Raw genomic sequence first — 16960 nt, 5'->3', positions numbered from 1 at the left:
ATGCTCAGACATTGCTTTGAGCAGCAGTGACACTTGAGATGAACAAAAATCCAATTACAGAAGGATCAACTTTCAGTAGTTGCCAAGCTAAACTTTGTGCAAATACTTTTTCATTCTGTAGACCTTACGTTTGTATCAATAAAACTAGTGAGACCATTGATTTAGATCATTTGTTTCAGCATTGGTTGTACATAAGGAGCTAGCAGTCTTGGTTTGCGTTGTACACACCACAGTTAAGGTTGCGGATGTATCTGTTCCACCAACACTGGCAAAAAGCAGATAAGATTATATGTTTTGTTTCAAGTGTTAGCTGGCCTCGTAGAGGATGCCCATTAATGCTGAGCTAACAATGGCTTCTTTAAGTTTGATTAGTTAAAGAAGACATCCACCCATCTATCAAGAAAAAAAAAGCTAAATTAAATAAGAAAAACTCCAACAACAGCAAATTAAAACAATCGTTTTTTTTATTTGGCACAACACAAAAGTGCTTTAGGATACTAACACTGCCCATGTCAAGTGTGGCTTGAAAACGACCTCATGGTTCAACTGTTGATCTCATTCATTAAAACCTTGAAACAGAATCTCTCAGTATAAAACGGTATGAAAATGTTGCCAGTTTTTCATTTGCTTTTGCTTAGTAAGGCACTTCACAACTTTAAAACTTACATAGTTTGCAGGTTTTGTGCAAATATTTTTGGATGAACGTTTTCAGTCTGCTTTGGCTTTATTGTTTATTGTTTCAAAAACTTAACACCAGAAGCAAATATAGTTTCTACACTGCATAATGCTAGCAGTTTAAACAAAGGTTTTCATGCTGTATATATTAAAAATCATTTTCTGTTTTTTGCAGTGTAAACATATGGAGGATTTGGGTTTTTACGTGAATACCAGAGGGCATCTTACTAAGTACAGAATCCTGTAAACAACAGAAAGTTCTTACATAAATATGCTGGTTGTATATATCTAAGTACAAAGTAAAAAAAAAAAGAAAAACACAGGTTCACCATATCTCTTGATATCAATAACTTATCCCTACAAATTGCATTTTTATTGTTGTTATTGCAGACAAAACCCCCAGCTCATAATTTCACATTGTTTGGTCAGATACACAAGTCATTGTCAGAACAGTTGAAAGAAACAACAATTACATTTTTCCACATTTCTTATAAAAAACATAATTGAAAATAAAGAATCTTTGGCAGCTAAGCAAAAATAGAATAAAAATGTCTATATATATAAAAATGCATTGAAATACAAGGTAACAATAAGTAACCGGCTACAGCAAAGGGCCGACAAGGCATAGAGATCCAGCTTTGACTTAATTAGGAAAATGCATATAAAAAAGGACACTTTTATATTTAATACCACGAACAGATCATAAATTACTTGACACCTTCAGAATGCATCAGTCTTTAGACAGCATCCTGACACCTTGATGCAATGCAAAGAGAACTACTGAGGTATTTCATCTTGATTACGTCAAGCATCACACTGGACGACAGGAGAGACATAAAAGTGCATAAGAATTAAACTCATGTCTGCTCCTGCTCTTTAGCAAACATTGGACTTGTTTCATTCCAAAATGATGGTTCCATCCATCAAGTGCCCCTATTCACATTCCTATTATCAGGTAGTAATTTTACCACAATAAGAACATTTGTGTATTTTTCTCACATTTACTTCTTATCTTGCAAGTTATTCAACATGCAAAGAAACAGCCACTACAGTATGTGAAGAAAGGAAGAGACCAAGGGCATGTGGAAGGCAAGAAATCTTTGGATTGGAACATGTCCACCATGTCTACTTGGTGTTTGGTAGAAAGAACAATAAAGTCTATTTTGCAAAAATACACCCATCATCCATATTTTAAAAAATGAGAATTCCTTTTTTTAAAGATACAACAGTCACAGCAGCAATATGAATACACTGTCTCTCTTCTGGTCACATGTTTGCCTGTTCACCTGATCTGGTGAAGATCATGTCTAACAACTGGTGATCAGTTTGAGATTCTTCACTTTGTAAACGCTGAGAAGAAAAAAATCTGCATTCACGTCACATGGGGATCAAAAAGTATTGATGTGGAATTATCCACACAGTCAAACATAATAGATGTGTTGCCTTTTGTTACCACGAATGAAAAATTCTGAGGACTTTGCACCTTTTCACATTCAAGATACATGCACAAAAGGGAGTGATGCATTTTAATTTATTTTAAACAGCTAATTATTTTCTAAAATGTTACTCACAAACAACCTAAAACTGTGCTTGCATGGAAATTTGGTGGTTGCAATTATTTATGGGTTTAGGATTATGTTGAAATAGATGCATTTTAAATATATGCACACAATTTAAAGACTACTACAAAGTTTGTGTCACATCCATATACTATGAGTGCAACAAAAGGAAAAAGAGCAGCTCTGCATAAAGTCCTTTCTGCACATTTTCAGTCTTTGCCAATTTATACTGTAGCTCTTCCGAAGGAAATACACTGGAAGAATACACCAATGCATATGTCCCAGAAGTACAGGACAATAAATCGTTAAACACATGTAGTTTAACTTTTTATGTATTATTTTTTGTTTAATGGAAGAATGACCAATCTCCTTTGTTGGGATCCACACAGACTTAAAAAGAGTTACACATGGCCTTTACAGTTAGGAATGTAATCCTCAACGTTTTGCTTAAATATATGCTTGCAGTTTTTGTAGGGAGTAACACATAAATTGGTTTCTAGTTAGGGTGTAAAGATATTACTTAGAGATACAGTGATGCTCTGGAGGTAAAATATTCTTACAGGTCCAGTTAAAACCCAATGGGTTCAATGGTTGAGTCAAAAATGGGTTAGGCAAAAATCTGCATTTCTTTAGTAAAGTTTGTAATGTCAGACTGAAGCCCAGTGAAAACGACAAGAGGTAGCTAATATTACAAAGCCTAGTGCTCTTGTTACAGTTTTTCTGGTAAGCTTGTTAGCCTATGCTTGCTGATATCCAACGAAACATATTTGGGTGAAATATATTACCTCCACCAATGTTTTCACCTGTGTCTGTTAGTATGTTTATCAACAGGAACACAAAAAAATGTAAAAGACCAATTTGCACCACAAATTAGAATGGAGCATAAGCCAAGGAATAATCTACTGAATTTTGGTGCAAATTCAGTTCAAAAGATCAGGAGGATTTTTTTCCCCTAATCCCTTTGCACTATTGACCATTTTTACAAAAATGTGGGAAAACTATGTTTGGTTCTCAATCAGTAAAAAAATCGAACTGGATTGCTCGAACTTGGAAGACGCACTTCTGAGAGCCACTCTAATGAATTAATTAGCAAGCAGACTGATGCTCTACCATCATAAATGCCAGATCAAGTACAGCAGCCATTTATTTTTTGTGCCATTCAATTTTGAATAAATTCTGGTTCTTTCCCCATTTTGGTTGAACTCAAACAATTTTGCCTCCAGAGCTGCTCTGCATCTGCAAAACATTTGCATGACAATAACACTGTGTCAGAGAAAACAACCCAGAAAGAGAGTTCAGTGGTAAGCAATGTCTGTAAGTCATACATCCAGCACCATATCGTAGTGTGTTTCCTTTTTCCTCTTCCCACACTTATTTATGAGCACTGCATACAACGTCAACAGTACGACCCAGTAACTGGCATAAACAACTGCCCCTATGACCAGAATGATCTTTTCTGATTCAGGAAAAGGTTTTTTAGCCTGCAGGATTAATGTGTAGATAATCCCAAAGAAGAGGATAGTGAACCAAACTGATATGGGAATCAGACCAATGAAGTTCGTCACTACAGTTTTCCTCCCAGAGGTCCCCCAGCCAGACTTGTTGATTGTTGCTATTGCAAACATTTTGGCTGGCAACAGGCTTGACATGTACAGTACAGAATAGAACGACATGAACACCATGACAATGTTTCCTCTAAGGCAACTAGCGAATGACGACTTGATCAATGCCACTGCCTGCACAATGAGCAGAAATAACAAAATATTCCACAGCCTTCCTTGATAAAAGAGTTGGATCGCAGTGGCAATGAGAAAAAATGGGAAGAAGCCTGTAATCACAGCCTCATAAGTCATCCATAGATGATGCTTGTGGAACCACATGGAGTTATACAGCCATTCTCTGAAATATGACTTACTCCATCGAGTCTGTTGGTTGAGCCAACGCAAGTACGTTATTGGTGTTTCTGTGAGGCACTTTGATCGAGCTGTGTATTTGGTGGCATACCCAAGGCTCAGAACTCTGTTTGTGAGATGACGGTCATCCCCGAAACTGCAGTGGGATCCCATGAAAGTCTGGTTGTACCAGTCCTCGAGGAACTCATGCAGGAGTGAGTTTCGGTACATTCCTAAAGGCCCGCTGATGCACTGCACACAGCCGAAGTAGGACTGGCAAGCCCGTTCAATGTTAAAGGCCATCCAGTAGCGTACACTGCTCAAGAAGGAGATCCATGACTCATATTTGTTCAGGATCTAGATGTGGATTGACAAGCAAGAAACAAGTTGGAGGGTTAACATGATGATGGGAAATGCTCATTTTGTAAAATTTGCAAAGATGTTTTGTAACTAACCTGTACATCTCCTCCAACACCTCCCACCATTGGGTCTTCTTCTAGCACCTTCACCATCTCCACCGATGATGCTGGGTCAAGCATGGTGTCAGAGTCACACACCTAAGCCAGAAAAATAAACAGTGATTTACAGAGTCAAAAATTTTCATGTCACAGTCATGTAAAAAAAGGCACACAGCTTGATTGATAGATGCCTGTTTGATCAGGTTTAAATCTTGTCTCAAGCAAAGTCTCCCCAGCTTGTTTCAGGCAGAGTATAATTCAATGTCAATCTTATTTAAAACTGTAGGATAGTAGTATCCTGTCCTCCATGTCAACAGCCTAACCTGCCAAACCTAATGAAAGCTGCTCTGTCTAATTCATTTCCTGTTGACAAACTGAGATCATGTCAAAGACGAAGACGTTGGTGTCGATCTAAAAGTTAAGTGTAAACTTTGTAAAAAGTCACAACTCAACAAAAATGGCGTATCGCTAAGTTACTAATGCTAAGCTAACTTATCTGTATGTTTGAAATTTGAGGGTTTTACATAAGAGTTGGTAAATCTGTTGACATGTTTCCCTTGTAATTAGGTTACAATAATTTAATTTGCTGCAAATAATATATTTTCTTTCGTTAAATAAAGGACGACAACATTTCCCTTCACATGTAAATGTACTGGCATGATTCTCAGGAGCACAGCCGTTAGTGCTTTTGAAATCTGTTGAACACAAGGTTTTGGCGGGCTGTAGCTGCTTGCAGGTGTTAGCCTTTTTATCAAAGAGGTTTTTTATCTTCAAAATCCCCTTTTTGTAATGCAGACTCACTGACATCATCGGGAAATTATAATAAACAATGATAGGGGTTTCTTTTTGCATTTCAATCGCTGCTCAAATTGTATTAATGTAACAGAACCAGCTGTTTACAACAGAACAAATATGATGTGATGACGCATCATGTTTTGGGCAGTTCGACAGAGGTTCTAGTTTACTTCCAGCCAGCTTTGTAAATTGGATACAGCCTTTTCATTTGAAAATCTTTAAACATTACTACTCAAAGCAGAGTTGAAAAAACACAAATCTGGAGCCATGGGAATTTTGAAATTAGAACGCTTGATATGTTCTAACACGTAACATGAATCCTAAATCTTTCTACCAGTTCTATCTTTTAGTTCTTGTTCAGTCCCCCAGAAAATGATCCAGCCTACAAAGACATGCATTATAGAAACAAAGGTTTACAGTTAATTCATGTGCATTTTTTTCAACAAAGGGCAATTATCACACCACTTGGACCTCATTCTTGCAGTGCAGTTTTGTACATAGAAAAAAAACTAATGTCACTATTAAGCACTGATGAGTAGTTTCAGGAAGTTGAGTCAAGTCGGAGTCTGCCTTTACTTTGTAGTATTTTTTGCTGAGCAGGGATGTATGCAGCCAAGTGGTAATTACAGGATACTGCTAAATGCTAACATGTTGTCTGACATTAGCACAGACTGAGAAAAATCATAAAATCAGAATGTAATGTCAGTTACACAGTAATATCAACTTAATGATGGCGAGCATTAGCCACTATGAGCTACAGGTCATAGATTTAAAGGACACTGTAGCAAAGTGTATGGAAACGAGTAATGTTGTGGTGTACAGGCACAATGTGTTTATTCTTTCAAAAGCTGTAAAGCTTTAATGAAGAATAACTGTGCTCATAGTTTATGACCACAACAGCCCACATTTCCTTTAACGTTTACCACCTGCAGGGTAAAAACACATTTCCTGCAGGATTAAAACACATCAGCTTGTCTTGCAGAGCCTGGCATTGCTGTTTATGTTTGCAGTGCCTGTTTACATTTAAGGCTAAACCACACAATGTTAGCATTATAAGACCATACTCATTAGCCAAACACACTCGGGAGCTGGGTTCTCAAAGGATATCACTTAAGTGTCATTAACAAACACTGAGATTATCGTGGTTTAACTCATTTTCACTGATGGTGGCAATTCACTGAACTCCATACAGCTGAAAGTTAGGTCAGTTATTTTCAATGGCGACTTTATTCCGGACTCAGCAAACAAACTTGTACAATATTTAACTTTCCCCCGACACAGGTTTGACCTCCTGAGCCAGTCATGTAGATGATGTCACACTCAGCTCTGAGAGACAGATCTGCTATTACACTTAGACATCAGCTACTGCTGCCCCTTTTTTCATGCTACACTTCACAACATGATGCATACGCCACCATCCGTCTAAAGCCAACACAAAAGAGTTCTTGTATACTCCATGTTTGGCTTGGCAGAGACCCCCTTTCCCCTTTTTTCTGAAATCCCCTTCTCCTTCATTTACCTCCATTTTAACTCAAATAAACTCCCTGTCCCTCAGTCTGGATTAAATCCTCTCTTGTGATGTCAACTGTCCTTGTTTTACCTCCTGAGTACATCTACACAGAAAGACACTGACCAACCTCTGAATATTTTACCTAATAATGGTGTCAGATTTAAAGCATTGGCATTCTTAGGTCCTCCCTTCCTTTCATAACCATCTATTTATCTGTCTGTCCGTCTATCCAGCCAACCAAACTGTCATAAACCATTCATTCACTGTCCTAATTTAAAACCCCTCTTTTAAAACCTGTTTCAAATTGACTTAGCCTTACCTGCACATAATCCATGCTCCTCCCCAGTGCTTTGAAGGCTGTGTACATGACCTCTCTCTTCCCTCCCCACTTCTGCATGATGCACACACACTTGTTGTTCAGCACCAGCCTGGAGACTTGCTGAAGGCTCTCAGCGTAGCTCTCATCCGTCTCCTCGGGCCCCCTGTGGTGATAGTTGCTCCGCCATACGTAGGTGGCTGATTTGTCCCATCCCATCACCTCTTTGAAAATCTCCATCATGTAAAAGTCATCGTCTGAGTTCCCGTCAATCACCATGATCACTTTGATCCCCGGGTACGTCAGCCTCTTCACCGACACCAGGCATTTCCTCAGGTAGTTTGGGTCCTCTTGGTACGCTGCGATGCACAATGCCAAGGACTTGTTCAGTTTGATCGGCGTCTCTAGGGAGCGCCGCATGTTCCTGTGTTCTAGGAGCGCAAAGAGGCTCTGGATGATGAGGTGGACAACCAAGATGGCGCCATACAGGCCAAAGGATAGGTGATTGCCGGCTGTGGTGAAAAACTGGTAGCCCATGATGTAGGCTGTGGAGATGCCTACCAGGAGAGACACCCCGAACATGGTGGTGCCAATTATCCGCAGGTAGGTGAGAATTCTTTGACATTTCATCTAGGGACAAAAGAAAAAGGGTTTGATTTAAATATTGTGGTGCAAACAATCTATAATTGTCCTACTGCATTTTACTTGTAAGCCTCACGCCAATGATTGGATGGAAATACTGATGCAGTTTTCTCTGATCATACAATGATTTTAAATCAGAAACTGTGAAAGATAAATTAAAAAGAAAATGAATTGGTAAGAATGATCTCGAGCATCTTACATAAAATTCAACACATTTACAGCATTAGAACATATGAAGGTTTAATAACATTTCAAATATGGAAAATGCTTATTCACAGATCTTGACCTTTCTTTCCTACTGCACATTAACTCTTGTTTTATTACAACAAACTCTGGTAGATAAGCCCTGAAGTTTTTCCTCTTCTTTTTAACTCCCTCCCTCCCCCTCTCCTTCTGTCTACTCCTCCCTCTTTAAATGTCAGACAGTTGTGAGTAGCACATTGTTCCAGCTCTGCTTTAGTGTGGGTGGGCGCACATTACAGGATTCCTTGACCTAATTAACCAAAAAGCTGTCTGCCACAGCAAACACTCACCATAAATGTTTTGGAGGAACAATTATGGCATTCTCTTTTCCGTGGTGTTGTAAAGGCAAAGTTTAGAACATTTTCAGGCAAGTGCAATATAAGAAAGAAAACCTGTGTGTGTTTTAGTGGGGACAGATGAAGAAGTTCTTTCTGAGCGACCCTCTTCCAAACATGGGCCCTGCTGCTCAAGATCTTCTACTGAAAATGTGAAACGTTTGTTTCCAGCCTTCATTATGTTGCTGCCGCCATCTGTTTGGCAGACTAACGGAGACCCACTCAGCATGGCCCAGCTCAACGGAGTGCGGACCACCCTGTGATGTCATCTGTTTATATCTCCGTGGGAAGAAGAAGACAAGAGCCTTTTAGAGTTTATAATGCTGCACGTGTGTTTCTTCCCCTCTGCGACTCCCAGAGAAAGCATGACAGGAGGGTTTGTGTGATTACACAAAGATAAAGATGGGCTGTGAAGAGAGTTTGACGGTATGACATGATGCTGCTCTACACATTATGGAGAACAAGCTTCTTGCATAGCATCAATCAGGAATGTCAAAGTTAATTTTGTTAGTCGTAGGTTCTATGAGGCTCCCTCTTGTGGACATCATGCAACATTTTGTGCTGCATTTTTAAACTTTTTAAATTGCTTTTGGTGCAATTCATTGATTTTGTGCACAATCGGAGTACAATACATTTGAGATTGTAGTACAGTGGATGTCGGTTTTAAGCAAGACAAGTAAATCAGGTGGAGCAATAAAGTAAAAAAAGAAGAGAACATGAAGCCCGGCAGTGTCTGGGATCTGGCAAGAGTAGTGACACCACACCTATGCACACAAGAGAGATGGATGGAGAGAAAGAGAAAAACAAATAATTGTAAAGAAAGTAGAACAGTAAAGAGGGAAAGACCTACAGAGACAGAACAACATAGAAGAAAGTGTGTAAAAGTGAGCAGAAGACAGGTATCTGTAGAAACAGTGAAGTGAAAAAACACAGCGAGAGACACAGAGAGGAAGCACAGAGAGGATGAGCTAACACACGCACACACACACACACACACACACCCTTTGGCTGGGACATAATGCCTTGTTCATCTGATCATTGGATGAGAGGGACACAGCCAGTGTAGCAGGCCTCCTCTGGCACGTGGCAAGGCTCTTAACGTCAGCTGCTCATTTACAAGACCCCTGACACACACGAATCCACACACACCCACACACTCGAATACACTGTATTGCATGAAAATGTATAATGCTAGTGCAGACAAAGAGAGTGAGAGAGAGAGAGGAGGGCGTGTTTGTGTGTGTCTACAAAAATACACATTTAATTATGTTAAACTGAGAATGCATTCCATCCTAAAACTTCTTTCAGTTGCATGTATGCTTGTGGGTCTATACATACTGTACATATGTTTTATAACTATAGAAGGTGCAGAACAAACTCTGTCACACTGTCTAACCATGGCAACTTAGAATGAACCCAGTCACTCTTTCAGTGCATAAATATTGTACCATGGATGTCCCATCAAAATGTAGTTTTTCTTGTCCGAATCTTAACCCTTAAATCCAAGTACTTAGACAGAAGACAAACCAGTAATGATGTAGTACCCTCCTGACAATTCCCCATGATATCATAGGTGTAACATAGACTGAGCTATTCACCTCGACTGGGAGTTTCCGACTCACTTTTTGGACTGTAGGACGAAAACTTGGACCAAACCACCACACACACATGGAGATCATGCAAACTCCACAGTGTTTGCTGCTTCTTGAATGCTTGTTTATTTATGATCTCTAGCATAAAAAATAGTTTGTGGTTACAGGACAAAACCAAACTGTGAAATTCCTTCAGGTCATGTTCCTCAGACATAAACCCTCCTTTCTCTCTCTCCAGAGCAACTGAGAGCTCTGTCAGACACAGTCCATTCTGTGAATTCTTTGATTCAATGCAAAGGAACAGATGTTGACACCTGTTTGGATGCTTTGGTCTCCATACCAACTCATATGACGTTCGTGATTTAATGTGGAGGTCAGACTAACAATTAACTCAGACTGCAGAAAGGTTCACTGCATCAGTGTTAAAAAGATCCCCCCAGACTGGCCCTGGCCCCTGAGAGATAACGCCTCTAATCAGTCGAATATCTTCCGTGTCATCGACACATGTGGATGATGTCACCCTGAAGAAGTTTGTATGTGTGTCTACAGATGTTGCTATATGTCATGTGTCCCTGCGACTGGAGGTTGTCATTAGCACATGTGGATGACTTCAGCCCAGCTTCATGTTTGTTTTTATATCTTGACACATGTGAGCATTAAAACCTCATCAATATTTCCTCATGTTTACGTGTGTGTGCGTGTGTTCAGCCTCATGGTGAGTTTGGGTTGGTCTCACTCTGACGTCATTAACGGTCTCTTGAGTAATACTTTGTCTGGCTCTGCTGCAGAGAAAATATTATATCTTGTTCAGTCTTGAAGGGACGATGGTGGGTCAGCAAAGAGGTGAATGAATGATTTGACTTCACTAGCATAACTATCCTCAGGAGAGAATGTGGCTCTTTCTCAAAGTGAAATGCATTACAATGGATTATCTGCTGAGATTTAACAGACTAAACAATGGAGCGATGGATAGATGTGTTGGGGTGGTGGCAGTCTTGATGTTAAGACAGTGTAAACTGCACCAAACTTCACTGTGAGCTCACCAAAAGATTAAAATTATATTTTTCCATTTGTTGGTACATTAGTATGGAGCAAAACCTCTCTGAATTCACCCATTATGCGTCTTTCATTTGAGTCATACGAGCTATAACCCTGTTAGCTATGATTAGACCTGCTCATACCGTTCTTAATAAACTACAGTCATGTAACTAGTAATATGTTCCAACACAAGTATTATTATAGTCATTTTCAGAAGAATTATTCATATTCTGTGTGAATGAGAAACATTCCAGCCAGTCAGTGAGTATAAATAAGAGATATGGATGCAGGCTCTGTTCAGTCTTTGAAGTCTCACAAAGTTGTATGTTTAATGTATTTCTGTCTCTGCTACATGGAGAACTAAAGGAGTCATCTCTGTCAGACTTAATGTAGCTCTAGTATATAATTATTATATCACTTGCTGTGATATAATGTAATCATGTTATGTAACAGCCTGTAACTATCAGTTCAGTCAGACAACTAGAAACGGTTGTTGCAGCAGCAGAACATAGAGTTTGGCATCTAGACTCTGACTTCATCACTCCCCTAGACATGATTACATTAATACAATGGAGTGATGAGCAAATATCTGTAACACCCCCTGTTGGAGCCTGAGGGGCGGAATCGACAGGCAATGATACTGACGCATGGCAGCAGAGGCACTGATAAGCCAAGGGAGAGATGGGTAATCTTTGCAGCCTAAATAGACCACCACATTGAGTGTGTACGATAAAGGGTTGTGGAGAGTGAGGCACAGCACATTATTACTTTACATTACTTGTCTGTGTAAATGGGAATTCTGTTAAATGCTTCTCCACGTGCGAACACGTGTGCACATGATGTGCAAACATGAACTCTTTGCAAAAGATGTAGAGAATGTGCGTTTGGGCCCACAGGAAGACATGTGTGCACGTGTGAGGGTACGTATAGTGAGTGTGATTACTCGCTACCCCCGCACAGGCAGTATATTTAAGTGGGAAGCGGAGCCAAAAAGAACAGCTTTATGAGATAAAGCACAACACTTACATCTTAGTGTTATTGTGACTCAGCAGTCACCGACTGAAAGTGTAATATTCACAAGTCAGGGGCTCTGCATGGCCAAATGACTAATATTCACAAAACAAACTTTAACGTTCCTCCAGCTCACGTGGCGGCTCCCTACTGTGGCTGGAAAATGTTTTTATAAGGGTACAGTACATGCATGAGGAAGGGCTATAACTTCATCAACTAAGTCATATTTATGATACCATCATCAGCTTTATTAGATATAAGACAGCAAAGAATATGACTGTTATTTATAAATTGCTAAAAGCCTTATTGCCAATCCACCAAAGACATAAATAAATTTGATCACAAAGACGTTATTAGAAAACCAGGCATGCTGAGGTCATTCAAACGAAATCTCAAACAAATGATGTTCTGCCAAAAGCAAAAGTACACATGTGAAAATGGAGAAAGCCGGAATCTAAACAAGCATTAGTGTGCATTGTGTGTGTGTGTGTGTGTGTGTGTGTGTGTGTGTGTGCATGCGTGTGTGAGAACAAGCTGGGCAGGACTGGAAAAGGAGAAGATGCATAAAAAAATAAAAAAAAGCCTTGAATGTGAAGATGTCCCTGACGTTTGTAGTGGGGAATGACTCACATGATGAGAGGAGAGGAAAGGAGAAGAGAAGAGAGGAGAGGAGGGGAGGGAGCGGCTGGGAAAGACTGGAGATTTGGCTGCTATCTTAGGCGAGACACACAGGACTGGAAGTGCTGGATCAAGGCCAGCGCGCTCTTATTTTCCACTTCCTTTCCTGCTGCTTTTCGCTCTCTAGCTTACAGTATACATTGATGCATGATGCAAATCTGTTCTTCCCATTATGAAAAATATTCAAATCTTTGTCTGATAAAGGTAAAAAGACACCATGTATGTAATGATGACAACAGGAAACAAAATTGTATCGTCTTCAAAGGCATCACTGGGAAGTGTCAGATCCCGCCCCCCCTCCCATGTGGTCACAGTGTGCTGCTGTTTTCACGTGTGTTGTCGTTATAAGAACCAGAACTGAACAGCAACACCACCCACTGCGCTGCTCCTGACATGATTGGATTCAGGTGGAAAGAGCCGCAAGTAGCAAACGTACAATGTTAAAAAAAGGAGCTGGCTTTTACATTCCCCCTTTTCTTTTTTTCAAACGCACCCCCAGCGGTCTCTTTATTTTCTAGTGAGGTACGATAGGGCGAAAGATTAAGACATCCCGGCAGAGTTTTGCATCAACGTCTCCAACAGTTAATGTTGCATCATTTCACAAAGTTTTTTCCAAAGTGAAGGTGGATAAGGAAGCTGCGGTTCGTGATTTAATAAAACGCTGAGTTAAATCTATCCTCGGGTTTGAAGGCAAGCTACGCTATTTGGTAGTTTGGCATTTCTTCTCTCGTTGACTCATTTCTAGCTTCTTTTTTTTGTGAATGAGTAGAAGGAAGCGACGCATAGAGTGGGTGTGACAGAAAGCAGGAGACACAAAGAGGGAGCCAAGGAGGATGACAGTATTCGACGAGAAACGTGAGAATGTGGATTGGAAGGATACAAGCTAGCGAGAGAAGAGGGATGGCAGGTACCAAAGAGGGGAAGGGGGGGGAGCGAGACTCGATGCATTGTGGTGGACTTGGCTCGGTCCGCCGCCAGCTGAGGCACTGGAGTTACACCACTGTGGCAGGCTCCAGAACTTTCAGCCAAATTACAGCCGCAGCTCAGCTGAGAGATTGTGCCTCAGCAGCTTTCCTCCTATTCATCTGCTCTTGTGCCATATGCAGCATGTACACAGTACGTGTCTGTGAGATGTATGTTTTATTTCAGAGTCCTAAATTAAAATCCTTCCCTTTTCACAGATCCAGCCTGTGTCATCCATTGATCCAACACTTTTCCCTTCTGACAGCAGGCTTGTATCACCAGTGCTCTAAAATAACTGGCTTCCTCAGTGCTCTATTCATAGCACTCAGGCCTGAGAGATAACACGAGATGGAGAATCACAATCAGCCTCAATGGATGGATGAAAAGACGTGTGGTTGACAGTCATTCAGAGTTTAATTTTGGACCGTTGGAGATGTCCCAGCATTGGTAATATCAGCAATTTCATAAAAAAATGTAAAGTCAGGGAGTCGTCTTCTTTGCAGCTACTTAAAATGTATTGTTTTCAGCTCCTGGGTCGCTCTCCAGTGTGCTGTAACTCTTGGACTCATGCATTAGCATTGGCATCACTCTTCCCTGCGAGACTCTGTCTGACTCAGTATGAGGTAGGCTACAGGGATTCCAAGTTTTCCCTTTTACTGGCTGACTATACAGCGCCGCTCCACTGCTACTTTACCAAGCAAACCTGGAAAAACAAAAAAAACCCGGCTGACGAGATGAGGTAGATGGTGGGGCTGTGTGTTAGGGAGGGGCTGCACATATGTACGCTCTCGTGTAACTTGAAGTAGGTTATACCCTGGCAGCCCAAAGGCCCTGTTACGCTGTTGGACCCATGCTGTGAGCTGTAATGGCACGTGAGACTGTTGGGAGCACTAATGGAGACCAGTCGTGGAATGCCTTCCTCTGTTTAAGTTGCAAACTGCTCTGTGTGCCGTGTGGAGGAACATCCTGTGGCACTGATAAGTCTGCAGTATAACTGTGTCATGAGTGAGGAGTCCACACAAAGTTGTGTTTCAACCTTTTTTTTTTCTTTTCCTGTCACCTTAATGGAATTTACTGTACATCATAAACTTCATAATGCTCCATATTCCACTAACAGGCTCCAGAGGTGGATTTACTTCCAGACCTACTGTACGACTACACACTAAGCCCTACTGAGCAGAGGAACTCCCTGGAGGTTCAAGATTAGGAACTGTATGTTTGTATGAGTTTGTGTATATTCAGGCAGCAGGTCCACACATGTAGGGATTATGCAAAGAACATGTGGTGTACATTTCTCATCTGAATTCTACAGATGCACTGTAAACTACATACGATTTATATGCTACCATTGATTCTGGAGCACATGCTTCATCACATCATTGAGGTGGACACTGACATGGCTGCAGCTTGTTCCAGTGAGTGTTAAAATGCAAGATGAAAAGATTAGCCAGAGGATGCATTGGATAAAAACTCTACTGTACATCGCAGATAACTGCCAAGACAGCTTAGACATCCAACCCCTGTGTGGGTTTCACATGAGGCATCAGATGGTATCTCCAAACTGAGGGGTGAGAGTGGGCGGATGGAGGAAGACAGTTTGTTAACGCTGTGTGACGGATGCTCATTTGCATTTGTGTGTGAGTGTGTGGTGGGTGTGTGAGGAAGTTAGATGAGAAGTTAGTGCTGTAGGTGCCTTGTGCAGCTGCCATAAGCTTTCAGTTATGTTTGTGCATCTGCACTTTTAATATCATAGTAATTCTTTGAGGGATTGAATTAACATTTTACATGTCACTATCTCTACACTATCAGTAATTACATTGTCAATAACTAACGTCTAATACATCAGGGCTATTCAGCATTCACGTGTGCGCAGATAGAGGTGTTTCCCATTTCACATCAAATTACGCGCTCTGACCAGGCGGCATGCGAAACGTGGCCAATTCCAGCCTTCTCATTGGCTCACACAACCAAAATAGTGACGTATGCCTCGGGACGTCATGCATATAGTTTCTTCTCAGTTTATAATCATATATTATAATATAATATATTATAATATATGATATAATATATGATTATAATATAATCTGGACAAAGTGTTTCTTAGGTTTTCACAGAGGGCACAGCAGGAGCAAATGTCCGTGCCAGTCAGGGGAAAAACTGTTGATACACATTTTTGTCTAAGATTAAATATGTTACCATATTAAATAAGTACATCTAACACATATAGAGAAAACAAGTTTCAACTTTAAAACTTTTCGGAGATGCCATCCGCGCTTTACGCACGACTTGAGAATGCTCCAGTGACAGCTGTAGCGCGCAGCATCACTCCCTTCACTGCGCTCAAGTATTGTTCAGCATCCCTGTGATTTAAAATCATGGAATGGAATGAAATTACACTTTGGGGCATCTACGTGCCCCAAAGTGTAATTTCAAACGGACTTCTGCGTCATTCTGTTCGACACTGACTGAGGAATGATCCACAAACCAGTCACCTCACCAAACGATCACCGGCCGCCTACCTTGAAGCAGCTGTCGTCCTCTTCGTTCGTCCTTGGGGAAAGGATGCGGTCAGCTCCGGGACGGGAGAAAAAGTCTTGACAAAGTTTCAAGAGACACTTGAGGAGTAGTGAGTCTCATGAATCCACTCACAAAACGATCCTCATTCATTTAAAAAAAAAGCAACGATGATGAGAAAGGTGCGCGCTCAGAGAAAAAAAAAGAATCAGCACCGCTCGTCTTTAGTTTGTCAGAGTCTGTCTGCGGTCACTCTGCAACACATGCATCTTAGGTGTACACACACAAACATCACCTCAGTCATCTTTGGCATCTTTCATGTAAAATAGTATAAATAAAAAGAAGAGGATAAATATTCTTCTCCATCAACTTCTGGCACTTTGATTCATATTGAAAAGTTTCAAAAAGTTACAAAAAAGAAGTGACCATCTTTAGCAGCGTCTGTCATATTCAAAACGAAATAAAATTAAAAAAAGGTTTCCAGCAATGACACACCACGTGTATGTTTCTTTGCTCTGCAGAGGGGCATCTAAAGTATTTCTGCAGTTTCCCCAGGCAACCAAGTTTCACAGAGCGCAGAGAAGTGGCCAATGTGCCGCTGTTTCAGCTGTCTAGTTCCTTCCAGACGACTGTGTGTGTCTGTGTGCGTGTGTGCGTGTGTGTGGAGTCTCCTTTATGGCTGCTGTGGCTCCCAAACCCCTTTTACCAGGCAACAACAGATTGGCGTGTTGTTTTAATA

At 40.7% G+C, this 16960-nt stretch overlaps 1 protein-coding gene across 1 annotated transcript; it reads right to left on the bottom strand.

Annotated features, from left to right (window-relative positions):
- Positions 1–446: 446 nt before the first annotated feature.
- On the bottom strand, positions 447–16919 carry has2 (hyaluronan synthase 2). The gene is made up of 4 exons (XM_020091086.2): positions 16227–16919; positions 7209–7835; positions 4582–4683; positions 447–4483 (listed from the first exon to the last, which is right to left on the bottom strand). Exons 2-4 carry the CDS (start codon positions 7833–7835, stop codon positions 3554–3556), a joined length of 1659 nt encoding a protein of 552 aa, XP_019946645.1. The 5' UTR covers positions 16227–16919; the 3' UTR covers positions 447–3553.
- Between the last annotated feature and the right edge of the window lie 41 nt (positions 16920–16960).

This window comes from Paralichthys olivaceus, chromosome 13 (genome assembly GCF_024713975.1).
Source record: "Paralichthys olivaceus isolate ysfri-2021 chromosome 13, ASM2471397v2, whole genome shotgun sequence".
Classification (NCBI taxonomy): domain Eukaryota; kingdom Metazoa; phylum Chordata; class Actinopteri; order Pleuronectiformes; family Paralichthyidae; genus Paralichthys; species Paralichthys olivaceus.
This window is presented reverse-complemented; position numbering and strand designations above follow the sequence as displayed.

What these genes read in the sequence shown, in the direction of transcription:
- has2 (XM_020091086.2), bottom strand. Translation starts at nt 7,835, where the DNA reads ATGAAATGTCAAAGAATTCTCACCTACCTGCGGATAATTGGCACCACC. An exon ending in GGAGCATGGATTATGTGCAG is followed by an intron (nt 4,684 to 7,208) that starts GTAAGGCTAAGT and finishes TTTCTGGCTTAG; the next exon opens with GTGTGTGACTCTGACACCAT. An exon ending in GTGTTGGAGGAGATGTACAG is followed by an intron (nt 4,484 to 4,581) that starts GTTAGTTACAAA and finishes ATCCACATCTAG; the next exon opens with ATCCTGAACAAATATGAGTC.